At 43.3% G+C, this 20001-nt stretch overlaps 7 protein-coding genes across 7 annotated transcripts; 4 read left to right on the forward strand and 3 right to left on the reverse strand.

Moving 5' to 3' along the window:
* Positions 1–206: 206 nt before the first annotated feature.
* On the forward strand, positions 207–1308 carry EAF01_008786 (uncharacterized protein; the record flags this gene model as incomplete). Its single annotated transcript, XM_038917042.1, has 2 exons — positions 207–237; positions 365–1308. 2 exons carry the CDS (start codon positions 207–209, stop codon positions 1306–1308), a joined length of 975 nt encoding a protein of 324 aa, XP_038767436.1.
* A 347-nt stretch (positions 1309–1655) lies between these two features.
* Positions 1656–2557, reverse strand: EAF01_008787 (uncharacterized protein; the record flags this gene model as incomplete). Its single annotated transcript, XM_038917043.1, has 3 exons — positions 1656–1756; positions 1870–1944; positions 2059–2557. The coding sequence occupies 3 exons, from the start codon at positions 2555–2557 to the stop codon at positions 1656–1658; spliced, it is 675 nt and encodes a 224-aa protein (XP_038767437.1).
* Positions 2558–3204: 647 nt separating this feature from the next.
* On the forward strand, positions 3205–4841 carry EAF01_008788 (uncharacterized protein; the record flags this gene model as incomplete). Its single annotated transcript, XM_038917044.1, has 8 exons — positions 3205–3315; positions 3379–3621; positions 3678–3737; positions 3793–3800; positions 3853–3959; positions 4014–4184; positions 4236–4535; positions 4582–4841. 8 exons carry the CDS (start codon positions 3205–3207, stop codon positions 4839–4841), a joined length of 1260 nt encoding a protein of 419 aa, XP_038767438.1.
* A 588-nt stretch (positions 4842–5429) lies between these two features.
* EAF01_008789 (uncharacterized protein) lies at positions 5430–8400 on the forward strand. The gene is made up of 9 exons (XM_038917045.1): positions 5430–5868; positions 6013–6116; positions 6206–6318; positions 6434–6512; positions 6562–6910; positions 6963–7251; positions 7300–7655; positions 7709–7781; positions 7845–8400. The coding sequence occupies exons 1-9, from the start codon at positions 5561–5563 to the stop codon at positions 8139–8141; spliced, it is 1968 nt and encodes a 655-aa protein (XP_038767439.1). The 5' UTR covers positions 5430–5560; the 3' UTR covers positions 8142–8400.
* Positions 8401–8979: 579 nt separating this feature from the next.
* Positions 8980–10672, forward strand: EAF01_008790 (uncharacterized protein). Its single transcript, XM_038917046.1, has 6 exons — positions 8980–9122; positions 9198–9226; positions 9320–9334; positions 9394–9418; positions 9487–9918; positions 9990–10672. Exons 1-6 carry the CDS (start codon positions 9094–9096, stop codon positions 10573–10575), a joined length of 1116 nt encoding a protein of 371 aa, XP_038767440.1. The 5' UTR covers positions 8980–9093; the 3' UTR covers positions 10576–10672.
* Positions 10673–13220: 2548 nt separating this feature from the next.
* Positions 13221–14953, reverse strand: EAF01_008791 (uncharacterized protein; the record flags this gene model as incomplete). The annotated part of the gene is made up of 4 exons (XM_038917047.1): positions 13221–13759; positions 13939–14570; positions 14630–14786; positions 14836–14953. The coding sequence occupies 4 exons, from the start codon at positions 14951–14953 to the stop codon at positions 13221–13223; spliced, it is 1446 nt and encodes a 481-aa protein (XP_038767441.1).
* A 255-nt stretch (positions 14954–15208) lies between these two features.
* Positions 15209–19944, reverse strand: EAF01_008792 (uncharacterized protein). Its single transcript, XM_038917048.1, has 2 exons — positions 19724–19944; positions 15209–19557 (listed from the first exon to the last, which is right to left on the reverse strand). Exons 1-2 carry the CDS (start codon positions 19830–19832, stop codon positions 15479–15481), a joined length of 4188 nt encoding a protein of 1395 aa, XP_038767442.1. The 5' UTR covers positions 19833–19944; the 3' UTR covers positions 15209–15478.
* Positions 19945–20001: the final 57 nt, after the last annotated feature.

Raw genomic sequence — 20001 nt, forward strand, 5'->3', positions numbered from 1 at the left:
CAAGGCTCACTATAAATTTCCCTGCAGCGGCCGCGCCACCACCACGTAATAACTTCCGAGCTTTGAATCTCATCCCACCACCTCTCAAGCTTGTGCAATTTTAACCACCTCGTCGCAGAACACAACGCAGTGCACAAAACTTCATTTTAATCTAGAAAATTCTTACAATCTAAATAAAGGTCTTGAGATTATACCATACCACCAAAATGTCTGCAAAGATCGATAAGATCATTGCGCGTTTGCAAGAAAAGTAAGAATTCGTAACTCCTTCCTCCCCCTCTTACTCATTCTCCTTCTTCTCTCCCACCTCACTCCACCCAAAACCATTCCTCATTCCTCACTAACCACCCCCCAAAAACCGCAGAAGGCACCTACTACGAAGCACACCAACAAACCCGGGTCGTCGCCTCCCGCTACATCAAATCCCAAAACTACCCCGCCGCAGCCGACATTCTCTATTCCGTTTCTCTCTCCCTTCTCCAAGCCGCTCAAGGCGGTTCCGGCGGCGATCTCGCTCTCTTCCTCCTCGAAGTCTACAACACTTCATCTCTCCCCTGCGATTCCTCATCCAAAGGTCGTCTCTTCACCCTCCTCCGTGCCTTTTCCCCCGAGGAACCAAGCCGCAAGCGCTTCATCACCGAAACCATCGCGTGGAGTTCCAAAACCTCTGCGTATCCCGCCGGAGATCCAGAATTACACCATGTGATAGGAAGTTTGCTCGCAGAGGAAGGAGAAGTATATGATGCGGAACGACACTTGATATTGGGTACGAAGGATTCGGCAGAGGTGTTGGCCAAGATGGAATATGAATGGTATGTTGAGGATGATAGTCACACTGCGGCGTTGTATGCGAGTCGAGCGGTGTTGCCCTATTTGCTGGTGGGGAATGTGCGGGATGCGCGCAAGAGTTTGGGGAGTTTTACGAGCCGGTTGCGAGAGGTGAATGCGGGGTTGACGGTGCAGGAATTGGGGGGCACGAATGAGGATATTAAGATTTATCCGTCGATTCCGTTGTTGAATTTTCTGGGCCTGTTGTTGGTGGCGGTGCAGAAGGGAAATTCGTTGGATTTCAAACAGTTGACGAAGAAGTATGCGGGACAGATGAAGGAGGCTGGGGAGATGTGGGAGGAGGCGTTGACGAGTGTGGGAGAAATGTATTTTGGCATTCAGAGACCGAGACAGGGAAATCCTTTGTTGGATATGATGGGGAGTATGTTTGGGGGTGGGATGGGAGGTGGAGCACAGCAACCGCAGGCTAGGAGGATTGGTCAGTCGGGGAGTGCACCAGTGGCCGAGGGTCTAGATTAGAGCCGAGGGTTTACGTTGGATGGGGGAGTAATGGATGATTGATGGTCTCAAACTACAGTCATTCAATTCCAGAGAAGGAAAAAAGATAGATACCAATACTAATACCAATACTCCGTAAAACTACCCCAATTTGAAGGACCAACCCTGGGTATCCCAATTCCCGTTCCATGCATCCATCTAAACTTTACGCCGTGTTAAACAGATTTGTCTCTACCTCAAGTATTGCCAGCGTGCTAGCCCAGCGGTATCCTACATAACATATCCAATACAAGTCGCTCCAACGCTCTTATTGCAGGTTTGTATCGCATCTCTATTGTGAGCATGAGTTCTGCAGAATTTATTCACTCCTATCGAACAACCCCTTCATTTTCCGCTTCATACATCCAGTTATCATCTGATAGCGCAGCTGTCTTCGCGCGTAGACTATTCCGTACTGCTTCTAGTAATTCTAGATATTCGGTTAGTATCATCTTTGCGCAAGTTCTAATATCTGTTTGATATATGAACTTTGGTGGGACCCAGTGTACAAAGAAGTATATTTTAGGCAAGAATCGTACTAACCGGCGGGTTCACTCGGCGCACGATTGCGATCTCGTTGATGATGTTTTATCGAATCATTGAGGCGTTGTCTTTCTCCTATTCCAAGGTTGCATTAGCATTTCTCCGTAATAAAACTTTTCCCCCTCTTTCCATCTCCTCCTTACACTCTTATCTTCCAGACCTCCAAGGGAAAGAAAACAACAAACTCACTCTCCTCCTCTCCCTCAACCCCAACCATATCCTCATCATCAGCTCCAAGCGACAGATCCCCTCCCGGATCTATCCCCCCTCCTATCATCATACTCCCAATATCAAAATCGCCATTCTTATCCCGCATTACTATATCGGTCGTGCCATCAAACGACAGGGTACTATTGTTCCGACTCCCATTCCTTTCATGTCCATTATGCGAGAAGGAATGAAAATTCGCATCGCGATCGTTGGAGTGTGAGGAATGCGAAGGAAATGTGGATGCGTGGTCTAGACGAAGCGTTTCGGCAGATGTGCTGGTTGAGGAAGTGGTTGGACGACGGGGGAGCGATGGGATGGGATGCGAGGGGGCGGGGTTGGTGGGGGTGGTGTGAGAATAGGTGTGCGAAGGGGTGGTGGATGCGGTGTGAGAGGTGCGCAGGTGGGAGGGAAAGAGACTACGGCGGACGGAGGGGCGGATGGGTGCATTGGCGCTGGTGGGATTGCGACGTTCGGGCATGTTGCTGGTGTGATTTGGTTTGTAGGTCTATAAATCGCCTGTAGGTTTGGAGGTTTGGAGGTTTGGAGGAAGATTTGTTTTGTTTGTTTTTCGATGCGGATTTGGTTGTGAAAAGGTAGAGAGAGAAGTAATCGAAGGAATGGTAAAGGTATAGGACGTATATCAATATTTAGAAGAGGATAGCTATGGATGTTGGTATTGTATTGTACTGTACTGTACTGTAATGACCAAATTGCCCAGTAACCATTGGTCACATATAGCTCTCGCAGAACCACTACCCAGGTAAAGTAAACATTGAATTATTGTAAGGCTGTAAATATTGCATTAGCGGGGAACAAGCATGAACGGGGGATCATCTAGACAAATCAGACGAAACCATCCCATTGACTCCATAGAGCTACTCGAGTACTCCGTCCCTGGTAGGTACACTTTTTGCCTTGTCTTGCCTCATTGCCTTGTCTCAAGCGAATTTAATGTCTAGACTTGTTCTCGTTCAAGCCAGCACCTGACAACCAATCTAGCATTTATTCACATCACGATTTTTGATATCTCGAGTCTTCCCCCATTCGTGGAATTTTTAATATTCATAGATCATCCAAATTCCTATTAGAACATTATCAATTCCCATACCTAGATGTCACTTCATCATGAATACTCACAATCAAACACATCCTCAAGTCCATGTATTTAATACTCTCCCCCTAAATCAATTTGAGAGAACTCGTGAAGCTGGTAATACTGCAATTTCCAGACCACAGGTATATTGTTCTTCGCCAACCACCACTTCATCTTTTCTGGACTAAGGTTAACAATTAAAATAGGAGATCGCTCATTTTTCTTATGATGACAATCACGAGTTTCATTTAGATGATTCTTCAATTCGCTGGTATTATCCGCCGGATACAGGGACGGATTTGAATCGTGGATTTGAAACATTCCGTAAACATGATGATTCTAAGGACGAACATCTGGAATCGTTGTTGAGGTCATTGATCGAGAAAGAGAAAACGACAAATCTTAAGACTGAGGCGGACATTATTACTTGGAGGGGGATGATGACCAAAGTGCGTCTAAATCGAGGAGAAATAAGTAAGGAAAACGCTAATGAGAATGGGTATAGATTATTGCGAGTTTGTTTGACTCTAGAGATGGGTTCCAGATGAATGCCACGTGTTTTGAGGTAAGTTGAGTAATGGGTATGAGGTTTCAGATTTTCGGGACTAATCGAGGTGAAGGAAACAATGTATGCTTGATGATGAACTATCGTCGTGTGGGCATCAAGCTGACTTGTATAGCTTTGTCGAGGAAGATCATCAATATAAAGTTATGGCCAGAGCTAGGCAAGATGCACGACAGCGACCACAACCAGGAAGACCTTCAGGAGATATGATGAGTTTTTGGGGTAAGTCTGGGGTATCTTGGATGGATTTTCGTAATTTTCATTGACTGTAGATAGGATATAAGTTCGAAACTTTATGCCTTATGCCTACGCCGTGGCCAGAAACGTCTCGAGATTATATCGAGAATCGAGATACTGAGATGGTCAATAACCATACCCAATATTGTTCCATTGTAAAAACAAAAATTGGAAGTAATGCTGTGGTTATTGGTGGAGAAGTTGACGGAAGTATGTTTACAGAGCTTATAGCTTGATGATTCGTATCTAACAAGAGTCCAGTATATAAGGGATCAAAGTCTAAGGATGGAAAATCTACGGAATGGCTTGAGTTAAAAACAAGCGTGACTCCTAGACATAGAGGAGATGAGCAGAATTTTGAGAAAAAGCTTCTGAAATTCTGGCTCCAGTCATTTTTGCTTGGAGTTCCTCATATCATAGTCGGGAAACGAAGTCCTGATGGAATTCTTCAAAGCGTCGAAAGAATCAACACCGCCCAAATACCTGGCATGGTGAAGAGAGGAGGAAACAATTCATGGGATGGAGATATGTGTATCAACTTCGCAAATCAGATTCTTCAATGTAAGTTAGAACCATTGTTCATTCCTGTTGTGGCTAACAAAGATAGTCCTGAAAGCAACTATCATCGGTGATGGTGTGTGGAAGATCCGAAGGAGAGAGAAATCCATGGCCATTGAGGTATTCAAGGTAGAAGAAAAGGGGCATGGTGGCATACTATCTGATGAATTTGTCGAATGGCGAAATACACTTAACCAACAAACGGTCCTCAATTCTCATGCCGAGAACAACACAGTGCAGATGAACGGTCTAAATGTCACTGCGGGAGATGCACCTCAAGGCGCTCTGGCTGATATACCGATGAGTTGATGAGTTAACGGATTGACGCAGCAATGAATAATCACCTAGCAGCAAGCAATAGCTCCGACCTCGGATACGCCCAAAATGCATTAGAAGCTCGGACACGGCACACTCAGAAGAGAAAGGTAAAGATAATCTTTTTCTTTAGGCACTAAGACACGGCTTACATTGTTCTAACATGTTCTAACACCATTGTGCGCGTCCCTCGATATTCGAAAATAGTTCTGTTGGCATGGCATGATGTTCATCCCCGGACTTCCCCTCCAAAAACACAAAAGTAGAGAATGCGGTGAAGAATGTAAAGGTATAATTAGATTGATTGGATAGTTAAGAAGTATATGTATGTATACTTGAGTATGTAATATTGAATAAAAAGAAGATTTGATACCAGAAGATTTTCATGTCATTCCTTCCTCAACCCTCCGATATGGCTTAAGCTGAGGTTTTGGGTTAACGAGCGAGAAGGGAAAGTGACATAAAAATGGACTTTTTGGTCCCGTATATACACGATTGACCCACTCAATTCACGTCTTATTGTTGCCCAAAATCTCAATTTCCTACGATACATACTTTTTTCTGCCCATTTTGTTGAAAATTCGACCTTTTCCCCTATAACCCAATCCATCCATTTCCTCATCCTATCAAAAATATCCTCAAGAGAAAAGTCCAATCATCTCTTACTCTGTACGATAAATCTGGAACCAACATTACCTAGGTAAAGGGACGAAATGTACCGAGGCTTACGATTTTCCAGGGTTCAGATTCTGAGCCATAGCCATATCCGTGGCACAAGGCTATGCTCCTTCCCCATGATTATGAATCGATCCCAATCGACAGCTTCCGGAGCGGCTACAAAACCAGAGAGTGCAGACGTGAGATCTTTTGATGAGAGTCCCAATCAGCACTTAGATACGAAGATTCCTAGATCCTATAAATCATTTGTTGATCCTACAGCTACGAAGAATAACCTTATGCCGTCTTTGGATGAGAGATTTTCAGAGAAAGATATTGTCAATATGAATAAATTCGAGCATCCGTGAGTCACGAGTTTGTTTGTTTCTGTCTCCTTTTTGTTTTGAGGGGGCATTGGGCGGGGAGTTCGGGTTTGAGATGTTGATGATTATACCTGGGTAGGTATATCAATGTTGAAGAAGATAAACTAATAATGGAATACGTATAGTATATATCCCGATACCTCACATTCAATAGAGATGAGAAGAAAGAATAAGACATTGGGTCTTGTTCCTCCTAGTGTGGAAAGTCATAAGCTTCAGACAACAAGATGTGAGTATTTTTGAGGATGAATTTGATATGATTGTCCATTCAAGAGGATAGCTTCTTGATGTGGAGAGAATATGCTGATTTGATACAAGGTCTTCAACAATTAAATGCCAAGAAGACTCCTATTGAAAAATATATGTATCTCAGTAATTTGAGAAATAATAATGTTCATTTATTTTATCGATTGGTGCAGGAGAATTTGACGGTATGTTTTTATTTTGATCTTTCAAGGAGAGGAGGTGAGCGGATGAGGGATTGAAGGATTGAGGGGATGGGATACAAGTGAAATAATTGCAATTGGAGTTGACAATTGTCTGTAGGATATCACGCCTTTGATATATACGCCAACGGTTGGAGAAGCATGTTTGAGATGGTCAGAGATTTATCAACAACCCGAAGGTATTCCATAATCTTCCCAGACTTCAATATCAAAAACTGACAAGAACAGGTTTATATCTCTCCTACCATGATCGAGGAAATCTTGAAGAAGTCCTCAGCAATTGGCGTCATTCAGAAGTTGAGATGACGGTCGTTACTGACGGTTCTCGTATTCTTGGTTTGGGTGATTTGGGTGTTAATGGTATGGGTATTCCAGTGGGTAAACTGGCATTATACACTGGATGTGCCGGTATTCATCCTTCGAAGACCTTGCCAATTACCTTGGATCTTGGTACCAACAATGAAAGGTTTCTCAAAGATCCATTATATATGGGAAATCGAATGAAGAGGGTCTCTACCAAAGAGGAAGCTGAGTTTATGGAGGAGTTGATGGTGGCTTTGAACAAGATGTGGCCTGGGTATGCTTCAGATGTTCTCTCGGTGGAAGGAAATTTACTAATTCAAGAATAGGATCATCGTTCAATATGAGGATTTCAAAAATCCTTTCCCATCTCTCGCAAAATACCAGAACAGATATCCTTGTTTCAATGATGATATTCAGGGTACTGGTGCGGTCATCTTGGCAGGTATCATTAATGCTTTACGTCGAACAGGTATTCCTGTCAAAGACCAGAGAGCTGTTTTCATGGGTGCAGGTAGTGCTGGCGTAGGTGTTGCGCAACAAATTGTGGAATTCTTCCGAAAAGAGGGATTGACGGAAGATGAGGCACGTCGTTGCTTTTGGTTTGTTGATACTAAGGTATAAACTCTTCCATTCTTGCTTGAAATCAGAAGCTAATTTCCGTAGGGTCTGATCACAACCGACAGAGGTGATAAGTTGGCTGACCATAAAGTCTACTTTGCCCGTGATGACAACGAGGGAAAGCAATACAAAACTCTTCCAGAAGTGGTTGATTATGTTAAGCCTACCATTTTGATGGGATTATCCACTATCCGAGGGATTTTCGATGAGTCAATTGTCAGAAAAATGGCCCGGTTGAATAAGAATCCGATCATCTTTCCACTATCTAATCCTTCTAGTCAAGCTGAATGTACATTCGAGGAAGCTATGAAATGGACCGATTGCAGAGCCTTGTTTGCTAGTGGAAGTCCATTCCCAGATTATGTTCAAGATGGCAAAACATATTCTGCTGGACAAGGAAAGTAAGTATTCTCGCGTGCCGTGTTACCGTGTTTGAAATCTAATGAGATACTAGCAATATGTATGTATTCCCTGGTATCGGACTCGGATCAATTCTTTGCAAAGCCTCGTGCATCAATCAAGAAATGGTACGTTCAATTTACATGTCCTTTCTTGTGAATCTCAAAATAACTAAGCCAATGATCCCACAGATCTACGCCTCAGCCGAAGCCCTCAGCACCTCCCTTACCCCTTCCGAAATTTCCGCCGGTCGTCTCTATCCTGAACTCAACCGCATTCGCGAAGTAAGCGTCATTGTCGCTCGTCAAGTAATCCGCGCAGCTCAGCAATTCAACTTCGATCGTGAACCTGCTATTCGTGGTATGAATGATGAGCAACTCGATGAGTGGATTATAGGAAGAATGTATGATCCAACATTAGCTATCCAAACCTCAGGCTTGAGATCGACTGTAGGACAGAAGAAGTCGACGCCTAAATCATTGCTTTAGTTTGCTCCATGATAGGGGGGCATGTTAGAGAGATAAATGAGGGCTCTGTCGTAACTAATTTTGTGACGACGATTACAGGTCAGGGGGCTTGGTCTTGGTGCAGATGGGTTCCTAGGTGGGGGATGCTGGAACAGGGAGTTTTTAGGGATGCGGAGAGGAGTGATGGAAGAGCTGTGGAAAGGGTTGATAGGAGAGAGGGGGGGGTGTCGATGCGAAGGCGGGTATAGATTGATTGATTGATTGATTGATTGATTGATTGCATATTGGCATGGCGTAGCTAAGCGATGGTTTTGCATTTCTTTCGTTTTCTTTGGCTATAATGGATCACTGAAACTCCTGTTTCAGAGGGTTGATGGTAAAATCAATAATGGATGGATGGCTTTGATGGAGGAAAAATGGAAGAGTGAAGAAACACTCACTCTACTTAATGGATAGATGAGAAGATAAAATAGATAGATTGAAAGAAAAGATTTACCTCAAGTATCGCAAGACAAAAAATTAAATTGTTTTACCGTGCCCATCAATTCTGCAAGCAAATTAATAAAAGGTTCGAATGAATCAAAATACTCGAGTGTCATTTGCCCATAACCTACCGAGAAGCTCCCAAGTCATTTGTTGCAGGGAGGGATAATCACGTGTGTGGCGGGTCAACATCGGTAGAAATAGTTTTGTTGCACGTCTGAAAAATTGTTCACTTTTGTAATTGACATCTCGCATTTTAGGGACAAAATTTTAAAAAATTACATCGACTAGGAATAAGAACACTCTCTAGAGCTCATTTCCGGCCGTGTCAGAAAAACAAACTCTCAAAAAAATTGGTCTGTTTCTGCCATCTTCCACCGCTTTTGTGTGCCCAAACGAGAACCTCGAAAAATCACAAGTTGGATTCTTCTCGTACACGCTTCTTTGAAATTGCAGGTTATACTGGCTTGTAGAGCCCAAAGTCGTCAAGATGGTTAATATTACGGAAAAGATCAAGGAGTGAGTTTTCTGGTGTCGGGAAGGGGGGGTGTAGGGGAAATGAAATGTGGATGATGAATACTAATGCTGTGGAAGGATTGAGGATGAGATGAGGAGGACGCAGAGTAAGTTGAATGAACCTGGAGGGTTTGGGCTGCATGTGTGATGATTGGAGAGGTGGGAATCATCGTGTGAATGTGTACTAATTGTGAGAATAGAAAATAAGGCGACTGGTATGTACTATTTGGAAGAACTCGCAACACGTGATCATCACTGATATGATATGCTATAGAATATCATCTTGGACTTCTCAAAGGGTTTGTTTGTTCTTTTTCTTTTTGGCTTCTCCTGACAAATGATTCTTCTTGCTCACCACGCAATCCAGAAAACTCGCCCGTTACCGCGCCCAACTTCTCGAGCCCGGTCCAGGAGCTGGAGGAGCTGGTGGCACAGGTTTCGACGTATCCAAATCCGGAGATGCGCGAATTGCCCTAGTGGGTTTCCCATCTGTGGGAAAATCTACTTTCTTGTCCAAGATTACCAAGACGAAATCTGTCGTGGCGGCTTATTCGTTTACGACGCTAACGGCTATTCCTGGTGTATTGGAGTATGGAGGGGCGGAGATTCAGATTCTGGATTTGCCGGGTATTATTGAGGGGGCGGCAGAGGGAAAGGGTAGAGGAAGACAGGTTATTAGTGCGGCGAAGACGAGTGATTTGATTTTGATGGTTTTGGATGCTACGAAGAAGGCGGAGCAGAGAGCGTTGTTGGAGGCGGAATTGGAAGCTGTTGGGATTAGGCTGAACAGGGAACCACCGTATGTATATTTTCACTTCTTCATCTATACTAAGAAATATGGTGTGGTAGATTTACAGCTAACACATCCAGAAACATCTACCTCAAACCTAAAGCCGCTGGCGGCATGAAAATCACCTTCCAAACACCACCCAAATATATCGATCAGAAGATGATCTACAACATTCTCCGAGACTACAAAATTCTTAACTGCGAAGTTCTCGTTCGAGATGAATACTGCACCGTCGATGATTTCATCGACGTCATCATGAAAGACCATCGCAAATACATCAAATGTCTATACGTCTACAACAAAATCGACAGCGTCTCTCTCGATTTCCTCGACAAACTCGCTCGGGAACCCCACACCGTCGTTATGTCTTGCGAAATGGATCTCGGCATTCGCGATGTTGTTGATCGCTGCTGGGAAGAATTGAAACTCATTCGTATCTATACGAAGAGGAAGGGAGTAGATCCGGATTTCTCGGAAGCGTTGATTGTAAGGAGTGGATCGCGGATTGAAGATGTTTGTGATCAGATTCATAGGACCTTGAAGGATACTTTTAAATATGCGTTGGTTTGGGGAGCGAGCGCGAGACATGTGCCCCAGAGAGTGGGGTTGGGTCATTTTGTGGCGGATGAGGATGTCATTAGTATTGTTAGTGCCTTTAAGGCTTAGGGGTGGTTGTGAGGGATCGAATACATGAGATGTTGATGAATGGTTGGGTTTGAGATGGCTTTCTGCTGTGCTATGTGTATGTCGTGTTGATGAAATTTTGTAAGTTGACTAGATGCTAAAGTCGTTATCTATGTGATTCATCCTAGACTTTGAAGATTGATTATTTGCCAAGTAGCAGTGGTCATGCTAGTCTACTTGCTGCTGTTCTGCCAATTTCATATCTACCAAGTAAATCGATATCTATATCATCTTACCCGGTCCTACCAATACCAGTACTACTACCATTTATAACACCCATAACACCCATGACACCCCCAATAGTACCCTATCACAATCCACCCCGATCGAATCCTAATATTTAAATTTCTATCAACCCGGGTAGCATTCTAGTATACCTACATATTCACCGTCCTTCGTATTTTGATTTCCATCTGCTATTCAGTTGATCACCAAGTACTACTACTACTACCTTTCCTCCTGTATGTTCTCCTGATTCTCGACTCTCGAATACATTTTGAATTTTGATTCTTGAGTGATTCTCAGGGGTGAGAGCACTCTTAATCTCATCATCACTTTTCCTAACAAACAGAGCAACTCTTACAACAAACTTCTATAAAAGTTTATATATTAAATGATAAAAACTTATAGTATAAAATTAAAGTCTATATATAATTTTGTCTTAAAATAATTACGTATAGATGAATTACAAATCATTTATATCTTTCCTGATAGTTATATAATTTTGAGAACTGAAGATTATATATTAAGTTTAATGTACTGATTAGACTCTTGTGTGGATATTCATAGTAGATTGTGGTCTGAGTTTTTGAAGAGACGAGGAAACCTTTAAGTGGGTTGGGGGCGAGTGGTAGGGATATGGGGATGTGAGGGATGTGAGGCCATTGCTGATATGTTATTTATGGTATGGTGAGTGTGGTGTGAAGTGTGAGTTATGAGATGGGAGAGGCGAGGGAATTCTTGATTTGTGTTGTTTTTGAGGGGGAGGAGGAAAAATAAGGAGAGAGAGGAGGGGCATATTGTACATGTGTTGATAGGTTGCGATTTATATACAACTTTTCTACTCTTTGACGGTGTATATAAATGAGATTAAAAGTGAGATTAAATATAAGATCAAGTGTAACTGTATAAGATTAAGTAAAGTATGAGATCTTAGAAATCAGATCTCTGAAATTAAATTTCTCATTAAATCAAATTAAAGAAAAGAAATCGGGTAAAAAAAGAACATCTCAGAAGTAAAATAACATCACAGTTCAACTTCAATTCACATCTTCTCTAGTACCTATTCCATTCTATTGTACAGAACTTATAAATATTATCATCATCATCATTTGACTCCTAACTCCTGATTCCTGAAAAATACAAAACGGATAGATAATTCACCAAGATCGAATACCTAGTACCTCTACAGATATATATATATATCTAATATACTTAGTATCGAGGTGTGATTATAAATGTTCTCGGAAGCACTTTTAAAAGAGTGATTAGTAGGTTAAAGTTATATATGAGGAGAACTTTCCTTAACATGCTGAGGCTTGAATCAAAAACTAGCCTCTAACTTCTAATCTCAGTTCTCATTTCTTCTCTCCTTTTTAAAGTTCGTTTAGCGGATTTTGAGCGTAGTTTTATATGAATATAGATATACATATTATTATCAGTACTGACTATCCTTCCAGACTTCAGATTCTAGAATCATCCTCATTATCATTCTCAATATGTGAAGTGAACTGAAGTATGTATTAGTATAGATATATCAAAATTTAGGAATAGTACAGAACTAAAGACTAAAGCTATCAAACCTATCTACGACTTGGAACTTGGAATTTAGAATTTGGAGATTGAAGAGATTGAAGAGATTGAAGAGATGATGTTAACATGTTATCCTATCTCCGGATAACTATATATCTAGGTTTACACACATACATATACCCATCCATACACACGCACATCCACATGCCCCACACATCTACACAAACCCTAAGAATTTCAATTCCTCGGATTTGCATCCTGGTGGGACATGAAGCTGGGATTAGCTTTGATAAGATGAATATGAAGAGGGCAGCGCAGGGAAAGAAACTCGAAAATTGATAAGAGTGTTGGAAGAGAAGAGAGCCGAAAGTATATGTATGTTATGTCCTGAGTAGTAAAATATGTTTGTATTGGATAGATGGAGAGGTGAAGTACGATTTCCAGTAGCATAGACAATACAACCGACCAAGTGGTGAGGAGACAACATGTGGACACGAGTGTTATACAGTATAATCGCTATGTAGTTGCTACTTGGTCTCTATATTGACTTGATATCAAATACGCCGACGTGCAAAAGAATAATATATCACCAAACATCGATATGTAACATGCAATGTAATTTTAACTATACTTTTATTCAATTTCCTATTTAATGAATTCTTTTATAACTACCCTGCCTGCAAATAAGAACCCATGCAAGTATGATACAAAAGCTATGCTGCATTCGTTGCACACATAAAGAGACAGTAACATTGATCAACGCCAATTCTCATCCCCACCGTAAGGAATAAGAAAACAGAGAAAAAAGAAAAGAGGAAATCTATACCGAGATCCAATCATGACAGTGAGCTAAGTGAAAATTCTACTTTTCGACTTTACTCGCTGTCAGAACTGCCGCCAGTGGATTTCTTTGATTCCCTCTTGACCTTCTTCTCCTTCTTCTTGCGCTTTCTCTCAGCCTTCTCTTCGGCTGTCTCTCCATCATGTCTCTTTCTCTTTTTATCACTCTTCTCTTCATCATCCTCGGCAGCGTTTCCATCGATTGGTGCAAGTACTGGAGCAGCAGCAGCGGTGACTACTTCAGGTTTTGGGTGGATAGCGATAGCTCCCTCTTCAGGAGGAGCGTTGAAATCCTTGTATTCGTTGTTCCACTTGGCTGGGGTGGCTTCATTTGGTCTTCCGTATTTATCGAGCTTGCCCTCAGTCTTCATCTTCTTCTTCTCGATTGCTACTGGTCCCATCCCCCATCTGCGTGGGTAGAGATCACGTTCCATAATACAACGCTTAACCTTGGCAACAACACCGTGATCGCAAGATGATAGTTCAACAGTGGACATTTGTGCGATACCGAGAGCAATAGCTTCTCCCTTGGTGGTCATAAGGACGACCTCCTCGTGAACCTCAATATCGGCCTCTGTAAGGTTGATTAGCGTGAATTCTCCTCATTTTAAATCTCAAACATGGGATGATATCGCATTGCTCATTCTCAAAAGTGGTTTGTTCCTCATCAACAACCCGAAGGCTATATGAGTGGTGCATGAAACTCGTGTCTAATCATTGCGGATTGGGAGAAGATTTTTATGACAAACATACCGTATCTCAACAATCCAGGAATCATCAACTTGGCACCGTAACAGACAGCATTGACTGCACTATCCTTGACGACAATTCTCTTGTAAGTAGTAAGAAGGGTCTCCAATGGTTGAATAACCTTTCTCAAGTATGCCTCGTCGCGTGCGTTGTCTTGCATCCATTGAGCATCCAAAACATCATGGAGAGTAACCATATCTTTGGTCTCATCCATAGCACCACTTCGTACTCTCCTCAACTCTTGCATGTGTGCACCAACACCCAACAATAATCCAAGATGGACACAGAGAGTACGGATATATGTACCGGCTTCGCAGCTAACCCAGAAAACACCCAAATGTCTGTCATTATCGAATTCATAAAGTTTGCTCTCGTGGATAGTTCTGATACGAAGTTGACGCTTGACGGCGGAAATGAGAGGAGGACGCTGGAAGAGAGCACCAGTCAAGGTCTCTAAGGCGCGCGCAAATTGAGCTTCCCCGCCTGGGAGTTTGTCGTGTAATCTGATAACACAGACATACTCCTTTCCTGCACCTTGTTGCGATTTTACGAGTCTTGTTGCGCGATCAATACAGACAATCAAACATCCGGTAACCTTTGGATCGAGGGTACCACTGTGACCAGTCTTCTCAACTCTAAAGTTTGTAACAATTAGCTTTCGTCGCAACTTGAATGCGCATAGATTGATATATACCTTAACATGCGCTTAACCCAAGCTACAACTTCGTGACTGGAAGGGTTCGAGGGTTTGTCGAGGTTAATGACACCGGAACTGATGTAGGACTTGAGGTCTCTCTTCAGCGGTGTGCAGCCATTGGGAATCGGGGTAAAGTGTCCAGTGCGGACAAGTACTAAGCAATGTCAGTAATGATTCAATTGATCAAATAACTTCACACATACAGTTGTTATAGTTCTTCAACAATAATGGCCAGCTGCTGGTGTCAATAGCTGGAGTTAAAGCTTCCGGCTTGATTGTGTAATCAACCTCTTGGTCTTTCTTTGTCGATACAAGCGCCATCTTGGATAAAGGTAATTGACGAATCTACTATATCCGATGTTTTGTGGTCGCTGTCGAGGTGGTTGGATATTTTTCACTTTTCCTCGAAGATTTCAAGCTCCAGAAAATTTACTGACGAGAAATTTTGGTGGAGGGAGCTAGTTCAGACAGGGTAAAGCTCCCGGGATCACGTGGTCAGAAATTGACAAATGATTTTTAATTACCAATTTTTGAGGGGTTTGAGTATGAGGGTTGTGTACACAGAATCTTTAATTAATTTCACCAGATAAATATCAAGAAAACTATATAGGAAAACATTCATTAATCAAATGAAGATTGATATTTTTTTTGCCTGATCTCATCCAACCTCTCTTTGTGTGACATTCTGTTAATGCCAAAAAGGTATCAAGGTATCATCAACCTCATCCTATAAAATCCTTTCAACGCCTACCATAGATGCAAAGTTTAGCTTCCAAACTCCTTCCTTTGAAATACCCTCACAAGAACCGCCTTGCTACTAAAACGCCCAAAATGCTGTTGATACATCTATGACCATGACCCACTTCTACTTTCAGAATACCTATCAACTTCTCGCCTTAACCACTCTGAATCTTTATCCATCCTTTCTCTAATTCTCTTTGCTCTCTCAAACAGTTCATCATCATCATCATCAACCAGTCCACGCTTTGTTCCGGAATCAACTGCCATAACGGCTCTAGCTCGCTCTTTTAGGCGCTGGATATCTTCATCGCCAGTTGGTGCAGGGAGAAGTAATTGTTGAGCGGGTTCCCTAGCGGGGCTGCTTCTTGGTATTGGTTGCTCTTTCGGTATCATCGGTCTTCGAAGTCTAATGGGCTTACCACTACCTTCGAAAAATTGTTTTTGGCGTAAAGGGTCTCTCGCTACAGAAGTAGCAAGAGGCGTTCCATTAGGAAGAGTGGTAATGCCTCTGGCTTTCAAACGGAAATAATCCGTTTGTACACCACTAAGCTGTGACCGAGTCTCGTTTTCCGCTTGATAGCTGGGCAAAAGATGAATCCGAGATCCTCCATTGAGGAAAGAAGGATCCGAGAGTAATGAACGTTGGAGAGGATCCTCATACTGACTGCGTGTATGCGTGTTTGAACTCGAATCCGATGCGATAGAAGATACAGAAGACTTGAATCGCTTGTTGCCATGTTCGGTATGTCTATTATACACAATATCTCGTATCTCGTCATGTGGGTTGTGCACACCTTCAAGAACCCTAGTTCCTTCCAAGAGGATCCCTAGGCTTGGTCGTCGATCTTTGGAAGGACTGTTTTTCACTCGCTTTTTACCCTTTGAGATTGAAACTCTAAAGTCGTCAACAACGCTTGCCGAAAGTGCAGCCTTGGAGGCTCTCATACTTTCAGCATGTTCTACTCGAGCTCTTCTAGCTTTGCTCCCTTGTCGGCGTACCCATAGATTATGGGCGTTGACCCGCCACATTTTTAAATATTTCACGGCTACTGCATTACGTCGGAACTCATCAGCTTCCTTTCGTGCCAATTCCTCCTCCTCTTCGGCAATTCGCTTAGCCTCCTTTCTTGCCTTCTTGGCCTCCTCTTTCATAAAATTTTCCATTGTTTCTTGAACTAAGGTCTGGACGGTATATGTCATGAATTGTTCAACGATTCCATCCTCGCCGAGGGCAATCCATTTTGCAAAATTGTCTAGTGGGGAGACTTCAGGTGCGGGTATCTGAATAACAGGCTGCGGGGTTTCTTTCACGACAGGTTTAAATAGATTGCTGATATCCGGCTGTGATGCTGGAACAGATGGAGTGGCCTTCGCGGTTTCAAATGCAGAAGATTGCGGTACCGGTTCGGACAACATGGATTGAGGCACAGGTTTAAAACTGAAACTCCAATCATTGACTTCGGGCTCAGTGATCTGCTGGACTGGAGCTGGAGTTGGAGGAGTAGGAGTTTTGATTGCTGATGATTGAGAAAGTCTCGGACTTTCTGTGGGAGTTGTTCGGGGTAGGCTTGAAGAGGCTGGACTATCTGAAGGCCAATTGAATTTTGGTGGATCTGTCGAAGTTTGTGGTAATTTCGATGATGCTCCATTGTCTGATGTCCAGGTGAACTTTGCTGGCTCTGCAGTCTTAGGTTGTGGCGGCGGCGTACTTGTTGGTGTGGCTGCAAAGGGAGTAAATGAAGCGAATGGAGTAGATGCGGCGACTGGGGCAGGTGCGGCGAATAAGCTAGAGGGAGTGTTTGCATCCTTTGGTTTCTCTGACGAGATTTTGGTGGCGGGCTGGGCAGTATTTGCCTGACTTGCGGATGGAAAGCCGAATAATGGCGTGGCTGGAGACGTCGCAAAAGCCTGCTGAGGTGGTATTTGTGCCGCTGGAAAGCCGAGAGGCTTTGGTGATTGAGGAAATGTACTTGCTGGTGAGAATGAGTTCGCGCCCTCCACGTTCAAAGGCCCTCCTATATTGTCCTTCACAAACAATCCATCGTCGGAGCTTGATTCTTCACCCTGAGTTGTCGTTGCCGACACCCTTTCGTACACAGTCATATCGATTACCTCCGTGAGAGTATGACCAGTACGTTTTCGCTCGACAACTTCCACGGAATGGGGCTGTTTGATGGGAGGAAATGGATCAACGACTTGATTATCCAAGGCTAATGATAAGCAGGGATCATCATCCAGGTCGTCGAATCGAAGGCTATAAGCTTCGCCAAAGTCAACTATCTCCCATGGATCGTCGAAGTGCAAGTATTGATTTAATTTGGCAATATTCCAGTCCTTTGGCTGATCACGCTGACGCTGATAGGCCGATAATATTGTCTTTAGTGCGTTCTTCCGAACTTCGTTGAAGTGCATCTCAGCGAAGCAAGCCATTGTATATGAAACATTCTCCCCTTTCAGAATCGTGAAGAAGCGAGAGAAGGCATTTTCTGCGACGTTCAATACTGAAAATGGTTGTAGCGGGCCACGTGGGCTCCAGATATTTTGTAGACATTCAACTAAGCCAACGGCAATCTTAATTTGCTCCGATTCTCCCCAAAATTTCCACCCCCAATTTTGTACCGTCTCCAGGATTCCGGGATTACTGCTATTAAGCAGTACATAGTATGCCCTGAATTCGGCTTCATTCTCGCAAGGTATATTTTGCAAATTGCAATCCTCATAAGCATGTATCAGCGAAAGGAGAGACTTGCTAAGTTGTTCAACCTCCTGTTGCTCCACAAAGTTCTCCGGTGCAACCTCAGGTTTCGACATCTGATGTAACGCAGTAACGTGGAACCGGGTGATCTTTTCAAGGCAGTAAACTTGATCAGCCAATTCTGGTGGGCTCATTGAGGATTGAAATACGAAATCCCGACGTATCGCACGTGTTCGATCCCACAAGAACTCATGTTGAGCTGCAAGATTATCATCCTCTCCTAAAACTGTGTCGATGAGATAATCGAGTGTTCGCCTGAGTGCAGCAGGTGAACGGACATCTTGAGGAAGTGGTGCATCTTCTCCTGCGGCAGATCTAGCCAGCTTTTTAATCATCATTTGAGGTGAAGGACGCATGGATCCGTCAGGGGCTTGCTCCTTTTCGGCACGCTGAACATCATCTTCGATGATTCTTCGTATGATTTCTTCTTCTGGGCACATCTGGTCGCATGTTCCTTTGAAATCGATAGCTTCGCTGAGTTTCTTTGGTTTGAGAGGATCGTCGATGAAACCGCCTTTGATGAGGGATGCGCGAACGCGTGCTCGATACTTCTTAAGCTCATCTAAATAGCTCTTTACAGCTGCCTTCTCGCGAGGATCCCCTGGATTTTTCGCATTGCATCGTGGAGAGGCGATTTTCTCTTTTCGTAATAGAGCGTTAATCTTAGTGGCTAGCTCACTGCTTGAGGCAAATGAGGCCATGTCCGAAGTCGTGGATGAGACGTTTTCGAAGCCTGACTTCGACTGGTTGGATGCTTTGTTCTTTTTATCTGTAAAGCCATTATTTACTTGGACCGACTTTTTCGAGGTATTTTGCGGGGCAGGTTTCTCGGGTTTCTTCTCGAGTGAGACTTGTTTTGAGGACGCGCCTCTCGTTCCTTTCAAAATACCCGGGTTTTGAGAATTGACCAGGGAAGACAAAGGAGTTGTAGAGCCACTTGATGGGATGCCAAAGTTCGATGAAGGGGATGCAGCGCCAAATGCATTTGAAGAAGCAAATGGGTTTACTGCTGTAGGCTGAGCTGCACCTATCGATCCGAAAACATTGGTGTTAGGAGGATTGGAGCCAGATGAAGGAGCAAATGGCGAGGACGAACTGCTTTTAGGTCCAGTAGGTGCCCCGAAGACATTTGTTGATGTGTTTGTATTTGTAGTGAATGAGAATGGATTGGAGAGCGTGGCGGTCCCCGATCCAAAAGAATTATTCATATCTGAAGGTGTTGCGTTGGCAGGAGGGCCAGTTTGTTCCTCGAATGGTGGAGTCGCGAATCGGACTTGTTTATTGCTATGTAGCCCTCCGCGCGATGAACCTCTTCCTCTGGTATTGGTCGCAGTCCCGTTTTGGCCCCTCTGTTCGCGCTTCGCAGCATTCTCGAGTCGCGCTTTTTCGAATGGATCTGTCGTTGTTGTCGCACTAGCAGGTGGTGTAGCTAAATGATCAAAATTGTGTGAGTTTCTTTCAATGATAATAATGATGCAAATGCTTGAGTTGATGAATCTTTAATTTCTAGCATGGAACTTCCCGTGATATATGTTGATATTGTCGGTCAATGCTTGAGATTTTGATGGATGTCATGAAAGTGGGATGGGGCTTACCAGAAGAGTTGTTTGAAGCTCCTCGACCCGTCTGTCCGCGACCTCTTGATCCTCGTGAACTTTTGGAATTTCCTCGTGCGCCTCTGGCGTTACTGCTACTGAGCAGCATGGTTCGTGATATGGGTCATGGAGAGACGGGGGAGGACGCGGAGAGGAGTGTTTAGATTATTGTTTGTATTTACTTCCCGTAAATTTAATGTCAATTCTCTGAATTTCCTTTTTCACCTGTCAATTAATTGACCGTATTGAATTGTAACTATCGCAAGCTCAAAGATCTA

Source organism: Botrytis porri (genome assembly GCF_014898465.1).
Source record: "Botrytis porri strain MUCL 3234 chromosome Unknown BPOR_012, whole genome shotgun sequence".
Lineage (NCBI taxonomy): Eukaryota > Fungi > Ascomycota > Leotiomycetes > Helotiales > Sclerotiniaceae > Botrytis > Botrytis porri.